The 17280-nt window shown below is 38.0% G+C and overlaps 2 protein-coding genes across 3 annotated transcripts in view; both read right to left on the bottom strand.

Annotated features, from left to right (window-relative positions):
* Positions 1–9359, bottom strand: part of trim62.1 (tripartite motif containing 62, tandem duplicate 1) — a 28470-nt gene extending 19111 nt beyond the window's left edge. Inside the window, exons 1-2 of the mRNA XM_087800242.1 lie at positions 9292–9359; positions 7652–8195 (exon numbers count right to left, since the gene is read on the bottom strand). Of these exons, the coding sequence (XP_087656368.1) occupies positions 7652–8059 (408 nt within the window). The 5' untranslated portion in view covers positions 8060–8195; positions 9292–9359. The remainder of the gene's footprint in view (positions 1–7651; positions 8196–9291) is intronic.
* Positions 9360–10285: 926 nt separating this feature from the next.
* On the bottom strand, positions 10286–15982 carry tnfrsf1b (tumor necrosis factor receptor superfamily, member 1B). Of its 2 annotated transcripts, none has more exons than XM_087800243.1 (9): positions 15862–15982; positions 14779–14881; positions 13280–13405; positions 13058–13216; positions 12177–12270; positions 11934–12118; positions 11782–11865; positions 11650–11708; positions 10286–10877 (listed from the first exon to the last, which is right to left on the bottom strand). In XM_087800243.1, exons 1-9 carry the CDS (start codon positions 15910–15912, stop codon positions 10386–10388), a joined length of 1353 nt encoding a protein of 450 aa, XP_087656369.1. In that variant the 5' UTR covers positions 15913–15982; the 3' UTR covers positions 10286–10385. The 2 variants fall into 2 exon arrangements, with proteins under 2 accessions (XP_087656369.1, XP_087656370.1); XM_087800244.1 differs by having other exon boundaries at positions 11943–12118.
* Between the last annotated feature and the right edge of the window lie 1298 nt (positions 15983–17280).

Here is a 17280-nt window from a genome sequence, read left to right as displayed (position 1 = left end):
AAAATGCTGCTGGGTTCAGGATTTCCTTAAACCTTGTGATGACAGTGTCAACATATCTAGATTCTTTTCTTTTCTGCCGTCCCTGCGCTACAATGTTCTTCTGCCTCCCAGCCGGTTACAGCACAAGTGATTTGCTGGTACGGGTTTTTCTCTTATGAAGTGTTATTTAAACTGTAAAGTGTCTTGAGATAACCTTGTTATGATTTGGCAGAATAAATGCTGCCATCATTAAAAGGGATTGCCAATTAAAACAAAGTGTAGCTATGTTTTACTGTATTATGATGCAATTCAACATTCCATTATTATTCTCATTTCTCCTTTTTTTGTGCATTTCTTCTCTAACAAGAAGAAGATAACAAAAATATATTATCAGATGCACATATTTACTGCTGCACAAATCCAGTCACACGTTGATATTTTACTAACAAACACAAATGTTGTTCCCCCCTAAAGAAAGATTCAGCGTCTGGGGCTTAATACCTACTTTTATTTTCTTCTTAAAAAAAAAGTTTGGGAAAATCTCATCCTCTATGTATATACGTCTTAAATGGTTAAGGACTACTCTGTGGTTCAGCTGTGGCAGGAATTAAATATTAATCTGTTAAAGATGCAATGAAGGGGAATTCAAATCAAGGGAGATGATACAGCCTGCTGCTCCTGAATGATTAGCCAGATAAAAATACATTATGTGGAATAAACAATCCATCATAACCGGCAACCGTAGACGCTATAATCGAGTTAGACATCAAATGAACACATAATTAAGCTTCTCTGTTTTAACAAGCTAGAGCTCAACGTGCACATCACCTCGGCCACACACATCAGAAAACACCGTACATTTAAACCGAGCCGAACCTTACTGCATCCTACAATCCTCACTTGAAACAATGGTTTTACTGTGTAAACCTGGAGAGTCTCCGAACCCAGCAACGTTCCCCCGATTAGATGATGAAATGATGGTTTATTTTAGGTGTAATTGAATCATCTGCAGCATATCATGGACACGCACAATTACAAGAGATTATAAAGCAGCGCAGCCTCCAGAGAACAATGGCCTCTAAGCTCTTTTAATTCAACCCTTAATCAATCAGCCGGTGCAGGGCTGGTGGTTGTGTATGTCGTGAAGTTGGTGCACTTCCTGTTTCAACTTCATAAACTTTAAATTCATCTGCTCCTGCATTTACTTATAATCAGTCATATGTGCAGAGGACTAAAACTGATACAATTATTATCATTTATTGTATGTAAAAATGCAGTATAACAACAACAACAACAGAAGAACAAGAAGGATCTGTCTCGCCTTCAGTTAATACAAAACTCTGCAGCAAGAATTCTCAACCGCTCTAGTAGAAGAACTCACATTTCTCTGATCCTTAAAACTCTCCACTGGCTGCCAGTTTCTTTCAGGATCAATTTAAAATTCTGGTTCTAACTTTCAGATCTATTCATGGTCAGACTCCTCCTTACATCAGTGATCTGATCCAGCCTTACACCCCAGCTCGGGCTCTGAGGTCTGTGGATCAGAATCTACTGATGGTTCCTGAACACGGTTCAGGACCAGAGGAGAGAAATCCTTCTAGACTGTTGCTCCTAAGCTTTGGAACGATCTTCCTCTCCCTCTGTGTTTGATGATCTACTGACTCCTTCAAGAAACATTTTTATTTGTGCTTTTCCCTGATTTTCTGGGACTCCTGTGTTTGTCTTATGTGTTTTGGCCTTTTAAAGTATATATTTTAACTGTGTATTGTTATTGATTGTTAAAAAGCTTTGTGACCCTGGTCTAGAAAGTCATTTTACAAATAACCTTTGCTTACTTACTTACTTATAAAAGACGGAGAACAAATATTTTAATTTGAATGTTCTAACAAGCAACACTGACGTGAGGATGAAAAAGATACAGAGGCTTTTCTTTTACTTTCCTCATTAAAAATCACAAAATTTCTCTTCATCCATGTTTTTAAACTGATATCATGTCAAAACGGTAAAATAAACTGAGCAATAGTTGAAACAGAAAGTGACAATTGGTAAAAACGACAATTTGTAGAACCGTAAGAATGTTGTGGTGTGAAAGTATTTACACAGACTCTAAATAAACATGTTTTACTCAACAGCTCCGGGAAAGACGAGAGAGGATTCTCGTGAAATCTCCTTCCTGATGACATGCTGACGACAGCAGGTGACAACACACCAGCCATGGTTTCGGACCGGTTTTTAAAAAGCAGTGTCCCTGGAATTTAACGATCGACTCTGTGTGACAAACATCATGCTGTTCGACCACCAAAAAAAACATCCTGCTCTCTATCAAAGTGTCACGCCACATGTAAAGCAAACATTAAGAGTTTAACGACGAAGAGACATCTGAGTCAGTTAAACCTAAGCGTAAGCCACAGTAAACAACCCGACGAGACAAAATGTTTTCCGTGTTGGATGTGACATCGGCGCCGCTTCCTCATCCAAATTCATCTGCTCATCTGGGCCGCAGTAAACACCAGTGTGGCTGTTTCCAGCCTCCAGCGTCATCAGCGCGAGCGGTAATAAGAGCAACAGCAGCCATCACTTCTCTCCGAACGAGGACAGTGCTCTAATAACTTCCTTTTCTGGCGGGGCTTTATCCAGAAGAATGCCGCCATTCTATCATGATGATAATTTTAGAGTCCTGGGAGGAGAAAAAAAAAAAAAGCGTTTTCCTGAAGCTACCAGTCAGTAATCAGGACGTTTAGGCAACAACGAAAACCAATGAGGACTGAAGATGAAAAGGGGTGAGAAGCAAAAAAAAAAAAGCGTGAGGAAGGAGAGGAGGATGATGAGAGAGAAACACCAAAGCAGACCCGGGAAAGCCACAGGGGGGACGGCAGACGTGGGTGCCCTTGAAATTGTCTGACTCATTACTGCAGCAGCAGAGCCATGCATGGTGATGGCAGGCGCAGAGAAGCAGCTCTGGACGCGAGACCGTGGGGAGACTGAACGATCACTTCTAACGTCCTCCCGACCCCCCTTGGTAATCACCACCAGGTCTGGCACACCTGAAGTTGTGAATGACAGACGTGTGTGGGTGACCAGCATATGACACAACCTCCATCATGTAATTGTCAGCAGCGTGGGCTTCAATCTACTGCAGTCGTTCTTCAACATCCAGACCACTACAGCGGATCCCTGGAATTATCTTCCTTCCGACAACATCAGTAAAGACTCCTCTTTGAGTAAACTAGATTTTGAAATATAGAAAAATTAAGGGGGTGCATTGATACATTCCTGATAACTGGTAACGGTTTCGATGCAGCCTCTCAAAGTGGGATCGGGTACAGGTCTGGGTATCACGCTCTGGTTCCTGTGAGGCACCGACCAAAATGCCTCGATAGTTACGTTAGGTAAGGTAAGGTAGAACTTTATTGATCCCTCAGGAGGTCTCCTTCTGGAATTTTTTTTTTCCAATAGCCACAGCAAATACAGTAATTTTTCATAAAAAGTAAATCAAAATAAAATAAGAACAAGAACAAAGAGAAATAAAGAGAAAGAACAAGATGATACAATCTAAGTCTAAAGCTAAAGATAAAGAAAATTGATCAAAGAAAAATAACAAAGACAAAGGATACAAAGACTAACATAGAACAGAACATCCAGATACTTTTACTCCACTCCTGCCCCCGAACTCAGAATTGTACAATTGAATAGCCCGAGGAATGAATGAGTCCTTGAGTCTATTAGTGTTGCATCATGGGAGGAGCATTTGTGCTCCATCGGCTTCTCTGCTCACTGATGACAGTGTTCAGAGGATGACTGTTATCATTATCAAAAACATGATTCATCTTTCTGTGCCAATGTTCGGTAACAATGTATAATCAATACTTGATAATGAAGGGATTTTGACAAAAATCAACTTAGAAAAAGTGTCAAAGGCAAAAAAAAGGTGAAAAATCTGATTAATTTGAAGTTGTTCTTTTGTACTTAATTTCCTTTCTGTTAGATTTGATCTTTAAACAATGGTATCTGAAAGACTTTCATTTAGGTACTGGTATAAAAGTGAAGGTGTCAGTACCAGTATAAAATATGTCTCCATACGCAGAGCCGCGTCCAAGCATCTAAATAAGCAAAGAAGATACTAAAAAAAACAATTGTGCCAAAGAATATCGGAAATTCCTAAAAACAAGAAAACCAATGAAACAGGACAACTAATGTGTCGATTTAAGCGTTTATAATAATATATATATATATACACACATTTAATATTTTAAAGACCATTCAATTTGACAATTTTGTGTACAATGTGAATTTCTAGTCTACGAAACTGTTGATTTTTTAGTTCACTGGAGTCTTTGTGTTCCATTAATGAGGTTTACATGTGCAGGGTTGCTTTTTGCAGGTTATAGAGTAAATAAAATATTCAATTTAAGTACACTTTCTTTATGTTCTCATAATGCTGGTAAATACCAACTTTGAGGATAATATATATATGATATGGCTCTGGTTTTGGGACCATAAGTCGGATCGGTGCATACCTAATGGAAATAAAACATTGGTAAAATAAGTAAGAAACCACTCTTTATGTTAAAGTTATGTTTAAAAAGTTTGTGTATTCTTCAAGAAAACTCAACAGAGCTTCAGGTCAACAGAACGTCTCATCGATTCAAGCAAGAAGATGATTTATTACAACTTGTATGTACACAATTATATATTCACTACCTTTTCTTTAAAGCACTTTACTCTTACGATGGACGGACTTAAGCAATTCTTTGGCAAAATGAGATCCGAGACCGTGTTAAGACCATCATCTGCTGTGGGAAAAAAAAACAAAAACGCAGCCCTTCATTTCATTGGAATGTGGAAGAGCTTGGACACAGTTGGGGTGCGGGAAAGAAAACAATGCTCTTGGAACTTTAATCAGGCTCGACAATTGGCTGCAACACATCATGCTAGCATCCAGAACACACGTTTAACTACTCTTGTAGTTTATGGTAGGTCTGAAGGGCAAATGGAGAAACCGCCAAACACAGCAGGTATGTTTTCTAATCCAACGCTCATACAACACATGAGGAGATTGTGTTTTAAGAAATGACGGCAACAGAAAAAACACATTTTGGGGCGTTTTTTAAAGAAGAGATGGCACGTTCTTGATCCCACATCCAGTGTCGATTAAATACTTTTTTTCCTTTAAAGGTCAACTCAAAAGTTTCTTTTGGATGGATGTATGTTTGCTCAACTAATATCATACCACGGATGCACCTCATACTTTCTTTCACCTAACTTACATTAAAACATGTTTTCTGGTCATTAATAGTCTTCAAAGACAATTTGGTTGGTTGCGTTCTCACAGGGAAACAAACCACATGACCGGGTGAAAGGACGACTATGCCCGTCTCATTGAACGACTGCTCCTTTTCAGCATTGTAGACGTTCTCAAAGGTTCCTACAAAAGTGCCAAACTGTGGCGGGGATGAGCTCCCAGAAGAACCCCCCGCACCCTCCAAAAAAAGCATCATGTGTTGGACTTAATTACTTCTGCTCCAAGATTTTTAGAGTTTTGACCTTTCTCATGCATTTCATTTAGAGTTGGATTACGAAATAACGTAGCACACTAGTGATGTTCACAAAGCCCTTAATTAGGTTTTATGCGAAGAGAAAAGGTCACAAATGTTCTGTATTAGAATCGTTCTCCTTTTGACATTTTTCTTTCTTATTCAGTTCCTATTGTTACATCACTTACTCTCCTTTTAACCTTTATAATTATCATCCTCAATGAAAATGTGGAATTTAAACATAATATTTTTAAGACATTTCTTTGTGTTTGCAACTTCAAACAGTGGCTGAGTGAAAACAGTTTGCAGCTAAGGCTGCTAATTATCGATATAGCGATATTGGCATGTGCGATATGCATATCTAGAACATGTGCGATTATTTATAATTTTCTATTGTATAAATCAAGGATTTCTGAAATGCGCACTTTGACCAATCAGTGTCACTTTTTGTAAAGTTGTCAATTTGTACTTCTATGTCTCGTTGTCTTTTACGTCTCCGTCTGTCTGTTAGCTGTTCGACGCAGCTTGCTAGGATAGGTTGCTATGGTGACGCGTCTTGCCGGCGTGCTAACTTGCCGCGGCTCAGTATATACACAGAAGTAATACTAACTTATAAGCGCTACTAAAACGCTAGTGATTCAGTCACTAATCTCTCAACCCCCTTTGTTAAAGCAACATATTGTAAGTAATTTTCATCTGGTCTCCGTTGTTTTCTTATAAGAAGTTTACACCTGCCATATGCTAATGAGCTAAGTTGTTAGCGTCAGGTCATTTATAAACTGTTATGTGTGCGTGTACAAGGAGGTGGGATTTATGATTGATTTGGTGATATCGCGACGCGCCGGCGGCTCCTCTCTGATGTCGCTCAGTTTCATAGGAAACCGATGCGAGTCCCGCGAGACTGAGCGTTATAAGTGATATTTTTGGAAATAAACGAAAGGGAAACATCGCATTGTTTCCTGTGACATCAGCTGTGCGTGCAGGTCGCTGTATTTTTAGGTGAAAGAAAAAGAGATTGCAATAATATCGATCACACTTCAAGACACCAATATCGAATATCGCACATATTTCTAATATCGTGCAGCCCTATTTGCAGCTAAAAGTGGTCAAAACTGAAACGCCTGATGATAAGGTTCCAGGGTTGAGTCAGTACTTGGTTGACTAAGGCCAGTCTTTCAAACTGAGCCTGAGAAACCTGGGTGTTGTATTTGACAAAGACATGTCTCTAGTTCAACACTGCAGAAAACTGACCAGAAACTGTTTCCTTCAACCAAATCTGTAAACTTAGGAAAATTATGTCACAACACAACCTTTATTTTATAATCCATGTGTTCAATGTGTCCATTGTTTTTTGTCTTTTGTACTATTAAATTGTACAATTCTGAGTTCGCTCAGAAAGCGCTTTATGACCCTGGTCTAGAAAGGCACCTTAAAATAGCCTTTACTTTACTTACTCACTTGAATTAAATAAAACATGCCATGCATCGTTTGAAGAGGACATCATTCAATACCAGATAGATCTATTTGTGAATCACAAGAATAAGTCATCAAACTATGTATTCATTCATAGAGTGAGAGTAAACAGTGTGAACGTTCTAAGAAAACTGACCAGTGTTTTTTTTTCCTTGTGCAACATGTAAGTAAGTAAGTAAGTCATTTTTATTTATATAGCGCTTTTCCAGACCAGGGTCACAAAGCGCTTAAACAATCAAAACAATATTCAATAAAGTATAAACTTTAAAGATCAAGATAAAACTCAGAACACAACAGGAGTTCCAGAAGATCAAGGAAAAGCCTGAACAAATAAAAAGGTCTTAAGATGTTTCTTGAAGGATGTGGTTAATATATATTACACTCTATAATACTGTTTACATATATAACTAACTACACAGGTTATGACAGATCATGTTATCCACGGTAAAGACATTTGTTTGAACATGTCTCTATTAGCAGTTCTTTTAAATTAACTTGGTCACTTCACCTTATAAATCTAATAAAAAAAAATGTTTTGATGATTTGTATCGGTCGAAAATGATAATAGATAGAAACATATATTTCAAATTATAACCTCCGAATATTGAATGCTTTAACAATTACATTTTAAAATGGCAGAATCCTCGCCCCCTGTTCCCACTCACCTGTATCTCCTCGTAGGCCTCGTCGATGGTGGTCACCTGGTGTTGCTCGTGCAGCGCCGGCTCGTCACAGAAAAAACACACCAGACTTTTGTCCGTGAGGCAGAAAAGCTTGACCTTCTCGTGGTCCTTACAAGGGTAGGAGTTTCTCTGAGCGTTGAGGATAGCGTCCAGCGGGAAGGCCGAGTATCGCTCTACGATATTGGACAACTTCAGACTCGGCGAGAGGAGGGGGTCGTTGAAGGTCCTGCGGCACTCGGGGCAGTCCCGGGTCCCGTGGTGCTCCTGTCTGCTCCAGTGCTCGGTGATGCACTTCCGGCAAAAGTAATGTTCGCAGCCGAAACTGACGGGGTCTTGGTAGATGCTGAGGCAGATGGAACAGAGGAGCTCGTCCTTCAGACAGCAAGCCATTTGCAAGAGTTGGCACCAGGCGGTATCCACAGTGCTCCGCGGCTGATCCTCCCGAGCTTTACCTCTGCTTCACTGCTTCGCTGGCACGGAGCGTTCCACTGGCATTCTTCAGGATTATGAAAATTAACTTGCAAATCTGTGGAGGAGAGGCAGACGACAAACATGTCTGATGTTATGACAGCAACCCAGGGATGGGACAGGAACACAAACAGCAGCTCAGTGGTGTAATAAATAGATACATATTCATTATTTTAAATACTGTAAAAAAAAAAGAAAAAAAAAGGGCATTTATTTGCATTTAATGAGGATTTTTTTATTCAAATTTGAGAAAACTTCATACCCAACAATTTTATCTTGACGCTTCCCGGTCACTTAAAACTTACATCAAATAACTCATCTAATACAAATAAACAAAAACCTGCAGACAAGTAGACACTTGCATCAAATAACTAATCTAATACAAATAAACAAAACCTGCAGACAAATATACACCTGCATCAAATAACGAATCTAATACAAATAAACAAAAACCTGCATCAAATAACTCATCTAATACAAATAAACAAAAACCTTCATCAAATAACTCATCTAACACAAATAAACAAAAACCTGCAGACAAGTAGACACTTGCATCAAATAACTAATATAATACAAATAAACAAAAACCTGCATCAAATAACTCATCTAATGCAAATAAACAAAAACCTGCATCAAATAACTCATCTAATGCAAATAACCAAAAACCTGCAGATAAATAAACAAAACCCTGCATCAAATAACTAATCCAATACAAATGAACAAAAACCTGCATCAAATAACTCATCTAATACAAATAAACAAAAACCTGCATCAAATAACTCATCTAACACAAATAAACAAAAACCTGCAGACAAATAGACACCTGCATCATTACCTGTCTTTTTAAAACCTCACCTATATGAAGAGTTAAACAGCTTTGCTACAGCACGTTTCGTTCCATATCCACCAAAAAAGCAACACATAAACACAAACCATTTAAATGCACTTATTCAACTTGTTTGTCTCTCTGACGTGAACCAACCCCACGACAGCAGCTTTCTCACGGAGGGACGAGCAAGAGACTGACAACCAGAAGGAAAAGATTGACAATACTATAGCGGGCGACACATTTCAACCTGGCTGACACATATTATAAGACGCACACGCGTGTCAGTATTTTTAAAGGTTACATTTAAGAGGTTTAAAGAACGTACCAGCGTCTCTCCGGCGACATCAGCAGCTCCACTGCGAGACTCTTTCAGGAAGAAGAGCAACACACAGCGGCAACAGACCGTACCAAGCCACGTCATCAAGGGGGTGGAGATACGATTCGGAAAATACACTTGTGTTTAAATGACTGGAGCTTGCCGTGTTTAAAATATGTATTTTAAATTATTAGGATATAGGAAAAGTCGTGATATAATTAAAGACTATTTAAATATGTTAGAGATTTCGATTAAAACAAATTCCAAAGCGGTAACCCCCCAACCCCCTGCAGTAATATTACGCCTCCGATCTAGGATCTCCCAGCTCCCTGGTCCTGTTTAATAAGATTTTGTATTTGGGAAAACTATCCAAAATATCGCTAAATAGATTTTTTTTCAAGTACTATTCAAAACGAAGGGATCTCTTGCTGTTGTTTCAAACCCATTTAAAGATCATCAGAATTTGTGTAGTGTGCCCTGTTGCCCAGCAGAGGGCAGTGAGAGTGCGTGTACCTAAAGAAGTTCTGCAAATATCACATCTAAACTAAGCTTTATTATCAATACGCAAATATGCTAATGATGCGTAAGATTACGGCTTTGGTTATTATTATTACTCAATATTACAATAATATTTTTTTAATTGTAGGTGTTTATTTTTTTTTAAACAATGTTTTAAAGCACATCGTGTTCATATTTTACAAAACGATTTATATCGATTTTAACATAGTTTGAGGACACAAAAAAAACTTCTATCGTGTCAACAGGAACCTATGATGAAAACAATTTTTACAAGGCTTTTCCTTGATTTTCCGGAACTCCTGTTGTGTTTTCAGTTTTATCTTGACCTTTAAAGTATATACTTTATTGAATATTGTTTTGATTGTTTAAGCGCTTTGTGACCCTGGTCTGGAAAAGCGCTATACAAATAAAAAATACTTACTTACTTACTTACAAATAATCACAATTGACAATATTCACAAAAGGGCCAGAGCTAGAGCTATGATGCATTTTAGTTGAACTTTAATCCACAAATTGCATCAATATATGTAAACATTGGTTATTACTAAAAAAAAATCTAAACAAATGTAGCATTAAAAAAAACCTTATTTGCTAATAAAGTCTTCCTCCTCTACTGGCAGCTGACACTCTTTTCCAGCCTCTTGTTGTGGAACACTGAAATGCTCCTCTTCTTGACTTAAGACTTGAGACTTGGTTTCACAGCTGAGCAGAACGGTGTCGGACGGACTCACAGATCCAGTATTTCCAATGTGAAAGGTGATATTGACGTTGACCTGTGGACTGGTGGCTACTGGCGTGATGATGTGAGGGCGTGAGGGCCGAGGGGAGTTTGTACAGAAGCTGAGCTCCGCAGAGATCGGGCCGGATGTTACTGGTTCCGTGTCAGAGGTGCTGTTTAAAACCATGGTGGACAGCAGAGGGCCAGTAGATTCCTGTCTGATGAGGCCGTTTGTCCTGGGGTCTGTGTGGCTACAGCACTCAGTCTGACCGACCTCTTGAGTCACAAGCAGAAAGTGCTCTGGTGGGTCAACGTTCCCAAACGCCAGCACAGATTTCACAGAGTCATCCCGACTGATCTGCATTAGAAATAAACTCTTAGTATTCCTTATCAAAAAGTCAGTAAGTTAGTAATGGTTATTTGTAAAGCTCTTTCTAGACCAGGGTCACAAATCGCTTGGGCAATCAAAAGCAAAACACAGTTAAAAATACCTACAGATTTAAAAACTCCAAGACACAAAAGACAAACACAGGAGTCCCATAAAGTCAGGGAAAAGCCTGCACAAATAAAAAAGTCTTAAGATGTTTCTTGAAGGAGTCAGTAGATCATCAAACACAGAGGGAGAGGAAGATCGTTCCAAAGCTTAGGAGCTTTTAAAGCTTATAAATTGATCCTAAAAGAAACTGGCAGCCAGTGAAAACTTTTGAGGATCAGGGAAATGCGAGTTCTCCTACTAGAGCCGGGTTGGGGAGCCTGGTCCTCAAAGGGCCGCAGTGGGTGCAGGTTTTGGTTCCAACCGATCCAGCGTTTACAGTTTAACCAATGAGGTTTCAGCTGAAACAAGCAACACCAGACTAACAATCAACCGATTACACTCCGAAGACTTCTGATTGGTCAAAAAATGTCCTCCTGAATGGTTGGAACGAAAACCGGCACCCACTGCGGCCCTTTGAGGACCGGGTTGCCTACTCTGCTCTAGTAGGAGAACTCGCATTTCCCTGATCCTCAAAAGTCTTCACTGGCTGCCAGTTTCCAACTTAAAGAGCGACTGAGAATTCTGGCTGCATCTTGTTTAGACACGAAAACAAACTGTTACAATAGTGTAAACGAGTAGATCTCAACAGTCAAACCTTATATCCACTCTGACAATTCCCATTAGCATCAAAGTCTGGGGCGTACGTCTGGGCATCTAGAAAGAGAGAGAGGCGCCGAAGTGATCAACAGTGCAAGAAGGATGACTTTATTTTTCTACTACTTTTCACCTTTTCTCCGCTTAAGAAAGAAAACGAGGATGACGGTGAAGAGGACAATGAAGAATAACCCAAAAGAACCACCGATGGCTGCGACTAGACGGTAAGATACACATATAAATTATATTTATTCACCGTCAGTCTCATCTTTAAAATGAACTTACGGAATTCACCGTCAACATCTCGCACAACTGTCGCATTGGTAAGCACCGGTGCCGTTGCCGGAGTAGACACAGAGTCTACTTTTATCTCGGAGGTCAAGGCTCCGGTTGTTGTTTCAGTGAGGCGCTCAGGCTCGCACAGTGTGTCGGCGTCGGAGGTTCCATTCCTGATCACTCTCCCTCGACATCTAGATGAACGACAGAAGGTCAAGTCATTTCCTGGAGAGCTCATTATGCGTCACCCACCTGGCGTGAGGTAGACACGGCTGCGAGCTGGAGGCTGTGTCGGAGAAGGTTCCCTCGGGGCAGGGTTTGCACTTCACATTGGATTTAGCTGTTCCTAAAAATACACAGGTAAATATTTGTGTTATTTTTTTTTTTTTTTTAATTGAATTTAACAATAAAGGTGATTGCTGCAGAATGGCTGCCTTGGTGCTCAGGGTTATATTTTCTATGGCTCATTTTGTGTGTGTTATCTTATATAATTATTTTATTCTGTACTAACACCAAAAAAAATGTTGTGTTTACAACATCGACGATAAAAGTTTCTGATTCTGATATACGGATGAGAAATGTATGACCTACAAGGACAAAATGACAAGTAAATATACTTGATTTTCTGGAACTCCTGTTGTGTTATCAGTTTTATCTTGACCTTTAAAGTATATACTTTATTGAATATTGTTTTGATTGTTTAAGCGCTTTGTGACCCTGGTCTGGAAAAGCACTATATAAATAAAAATTACTTACTAACTTACTTACTTACTATATGATAGAAAAATGCCTAATAAAAGTAAAACATTTTAAGAGTATTTTTCAATTGGAAGATTGTCAATTGTATTTGATAATGTTAGGAGTACAATACACGTGAGTTGATATAAATGCATAGAACTGACGTAGATTAATTCAAATATTGATCATTCAAAAACGATGCACGATAAATATTAAAAGGTATCAAAATATTCATAATTGTCTGTATCACTTGGCATTAACACATGTGTTTTATCGTTGGTTTTGAGTTGAACTATATATATTTTATTAAATTCCACAATGAAGCTTTTCATTTAAAATCAATAAGAAATTTCATTTTTCTGTTGATGAAAAGACAAAAAACAAAAAATGGAAACCTTGCTCAGCGACTCCGTGGCTTGCCTTGCATACCTTGTACCTCTGACAGTCACTGCAGTAAGGATCATGAAAGTTCATCCTGCAAAAGTGTTCTGGCAGGCACCTGCACTTGGACTCTCTGGTCGCCGTGCACTCGACCGCAGTCTCCAGGCCCTTGCCTTGAAGAACACAACCATGAGCATTTCTTTACTGTCATTTTAAATATAGAGCGAGTTACTGACTTAGTTTGCAAGCGGGGCAGGAATAGCAGTTGGAGAAGAAATTCCAATTCTCCATGTACTGGTTGGGGTCACATGGCCCACACACGGTCTCACTTGTTTCGGAACAAAGCTCCACTCGACGATTTCCTGTTGTGATACACCAGGGTTTGGATCAGACCTAGTGACTCCTATCTATGCGGCGCTCATGAACTATAAAACTGCACAATTAGAAATGTTTAAAAATCGCTGTATGGTGTTTTATTTGTGCCTATTTGTTGAGCGTGCAGTTAGAAATTTTGAGCACCTGAGAATATGTTTCACGTAAACATACTGTAAGTGACAGTTTGCATGTCATTTTTACTGGTAAGTGGTTTAATTGGTTTGAGCAAACAAATGTCTTTTACGTTCAATAAATATTACTTGGCGCACGCCTTGTGACTGCTGTACGAGTTCTCAACTTCATCTCCCTGCCAGCGCTTAAAACGCCAGTACTATTACTAGTATATACTAGTATAAACATATATTTATCCTGAAGATCTTTTTGAGCTTGAATGTATTTTTTATCTGGTAGTACTTTTATTGATATTTTTTAAATAAAATGTATATCAAATTAAATATTACACAATTTATTTACAACCATCCTAATATAATTTCTTTATCATGTATTTTTGTACGTATATTTTCCTAAATCTAAATCTTTGTTTCAATATCTTTTTTCTCCTCTTTTTCATTTGTCCTTTTTTCCTGTTTTTTTTTCAAATATTTCTTTAATAAAATGTATATAAAATAATACAATTAAATTGTGGCATGAGAACACTTGTTTTCCATTTGATGTATTCTATTTTAAATAATAAAATATATGAAATATGCAATGTTTTTCAAAATTGAAAAATAAAATGAATTATAATCAAATTTATACGCAATCAAATTAAAACCTAAGCCTAGTTTTGTGACGTCCTAAAATTCGTTTATTTGTCTTAAAATGTTCCCATGACATACAATTATTATTATATATTATTATAATTTATTTGTCCCTTTTTTCTTTTTGCTTGACGGCCCCTTATAAATAATGATGCTTCTTCATATGTAAAGCAGCTCAACCCTCATTGCTTGAACTATTCTTTCATACTATTAATTTTACTTTCTACTTGCTCAACGTCTAGATAGGTTTAGAATATTATATATGTACCACTTATTTTATGTAGGTGATGAATGTAAGATTTCAGTTGAACACATAATCATAATCACGGCCCTCCTGTGAATTACATTTAGATTGTGCCTTTATTAGATATAAATACATTTTATTTTCATGCCTCTTATATCAGATTATTTTAGTGCATATCATTTTGACTGTTCTCATGCATAGCCTTACCACTTGGTAATTATTTGGTTTTGAAGGATCTTCTATTAAGATCTCGAGGTTGTACATATTTGTCGAGACACAAACCTCTGATCAAAAATAATCCAACCGTTCAATAAGAATCATTGCATCAAATATCTTCCTGATGTTATGTACTCACCTGGGGGGCACCGCTGACAGCAAAGTTTTGATTCCACATCAAAATACTCTGTTGTTGCATTTAAACAGGATCCATTTACACTTGTATAAGGCAGCAAACAGACCTTTTTAAATAAAAAGAAAAGAAAACACAAAGTTCAAAGGAAACATGCAAAAGATGAACCAAACTCTTCTAATGAGTAGAGTGAGCGTAGGTTCACATTTAATTATCAATATAAGTATCTTGTAAAACATTTGTGTATTTCGGTTCTATTTCATATGAATTCATTATAAAAAAAAACATTATCAGCAACACGATTGATTCGTGTTCCCAAACATGAGTGATATCTTCAATAAATAAGAAGTAATGACCTAATTTTAAGAAAGTGTTCCGAGAAATATCGAGAAGAAATATGGTTGTATTTATGAATCATTATGAAACCCTGTAGCTTTTGAAATGAAAGTTTGAAATCAGAATTTTCCACATGTAAAGATAAACAATATAATGATGCCAAATAATGCTGATTTCAACATCCGGCCATTTTCTTCTCTGCCCGTTGAAGTCGTGACCAGGACCTGCTTCTGGCTCTTCGTGCACAAGCAGCCTTTGTTCTAAATTCAAGAGGCATATCACGTTAATCTCTGCCCATCCAGTCGCTCATACCAGAGCAGTGGAGACATGGACGGACGCTGAAAGGTAACCCCTTTTGTCCTCAAGAACTATTGAGAAAAACACCGTCTGTAATGTTTAACACCGTGTCGGTGACATAACTTCCCCCGCACTTAACCTGAATACACTGAGAGTATGCAATGGTGTGGTGTCTTTTGCGGAATCAGATGCGGAAAAAAGTTAAGTCAGGCTTTAACCACAACAAAGCTTTTCTTGCCATCAGACCTCACTGCAGATCAGTAACGCTTGAATGTCAAAGATTAAAACACAAAAGACACCAAATGTATCATTGTTGAGACCAAATATCATCTTAATATACTACAAGTTGATCACTGCGATCCTTTGTGTCGGATGAGGCTCGAACGGAATGAATCTGCTCACGAGGTCATCGTGGATCACTGACAAAAAATGTGAAAAAACTGAGACAAAGCCTACCTTGATGATGTTGAGGTCCAGCAGAAGCAGCAGGAAAAGTAGATCTTTCATTGCTTTTCACCCTCATTCGGTGTTCAGAGTCGGTGCGCCTGGCGAGTCATGCTACTCTGCAGAGCTTCTGTGTGTGCAAACAGGAGCAAGTTCCTCGAACTGAGGGCAGGAAGGAAATCAGAACTCGATCTTCAACTCTACATTTACCACCAGCTTTGATGTACCTACATCTGCATGCAACAGGACATGATTGATGGCATGACAAGCGTCACAGTGAAAACACCAAGACAAACTTTGGTTGGTAAAACTGAAACATAAATAGTCATGAATGCACCAACTGATCACATTTCTACCTTTCTGAAGTGAAAAAGTTCAAAGTAGCTAAGAGGGAGATTTTCAAGAAATCAATCGCAACTAAAACAATAATAATAATAATTCATATTTCCCTACAAATGCTGTGAAAATGAAACTATTGGAGCAGCACGTGTTGATCTAGATGATGAAGTTTATTCATCTTTTTGTTATGATTGGACATTAGTAGATACACTTGTCAGTAACATACATGATCAGCTTCAGTAGCTTCTCTGTGCCTCAATCTCATGTAAAAAAAAGGGTTTTTGCTCTACTTGAGTATATTCTCTGTTGTTATTACCAATACTAAGGTAAGGTAAGGTAAGGTAAAACTTTATTGATCTTGTAATTGTTTTTTTCCAATAGCCACATAAAGTACAGCAATTGTTTTCCATGAAAAATCAAAAATAAATCAAAATAAAATAAGAACAAGAACATAAAGAGAAAGAACAAGATGACACAATCTAAGTCCAAAGATAAAGACAAAGAACATAGATCAAAGATGGTCTTTTATTTATACTCCATTTATTGCACTGACATTTTTTTTGCACTGTGTTAACTATCTTTTGTATGTTTTTTATAATGTATATATATGTATCTATTTTATTTCTCATATTATTTTTTTATAAACCGTGTCCGTAATGTCCACAGCCACAAAAAAACCCCTTGTATGTATAAATTCCATGTATGTGTACTGGCGAATAAATATACTGTTGATTCTTCTCTGCGTTATACATTCATGTTTCCCTTGTTTATTTATCGTCGTCTTGGTAGTATCTTCATGTACCATTACTCATTTACCCTTCTTGAGAGTGTTCTTGCAGTTCTGCGTTTTCAGTCGAGAGTGAATCGACACATTTTCACACCTATTAATATTCTTATCTTTTATGTTCCTCATGATCAGATGTTAGATCATCAATCTGCAAGATGTTCCATTACCAATCCCTTTGTTTCTTCTTAAATGTCACACGTCTTAACACAAGCGAGCCCCGAAGATTGAATGAGCTTTTATCCAACTGTCCATCTTCTCGTAACCAAAGCACAGACGTCACGTTTCTACAGAAAGTGTGCTTCTAA

Source organism: Callionymus lyra, chromosome 10 (assembly GCF_982586985.1).
Source record: "Callionymus lyra chromosome 10, fCalLyr1.hap1.1, whole genome shotgun sequence".
In the NCBI taxonomy this organism is placed as follows: domain Eukaryota; kingdom Metazoa; phylum Chordata; class Actinopteri; order Syngnathiformes; family Callionymidae; genus Callionymus; species Callionymus lyra.
Note: the sequence above shows the minus strand (reverse complement) of the source record. Positions and strands in the feature narration are given on the sequence as shown.

Bases quoted from the DNA above. Each gene is read 5' to 3' on its own strand.
- tnfrsf1b (XM_087800243.1), bottom strand. From the start codon at position 15,912: ATGAAAGATCTACTTTTCCTGCTGCTTCTGCTGGACCTCAACATCATC. The intron at 11,866-11,933 runs GTAAGTTCATTT...CTTACCGTCTAG, and splicing joins AGATGTTGACGGTGAATTCC to TCGCAGCCATCGGTGGTTCT. The intron at 11,709-11,781 runs GTGAAAAGTAGT...CTCTCTTTCTAG, and splicing joins CTTTCTTAAGCGGAGAAAAG to ATGCCCAGACGTACGCCCCA.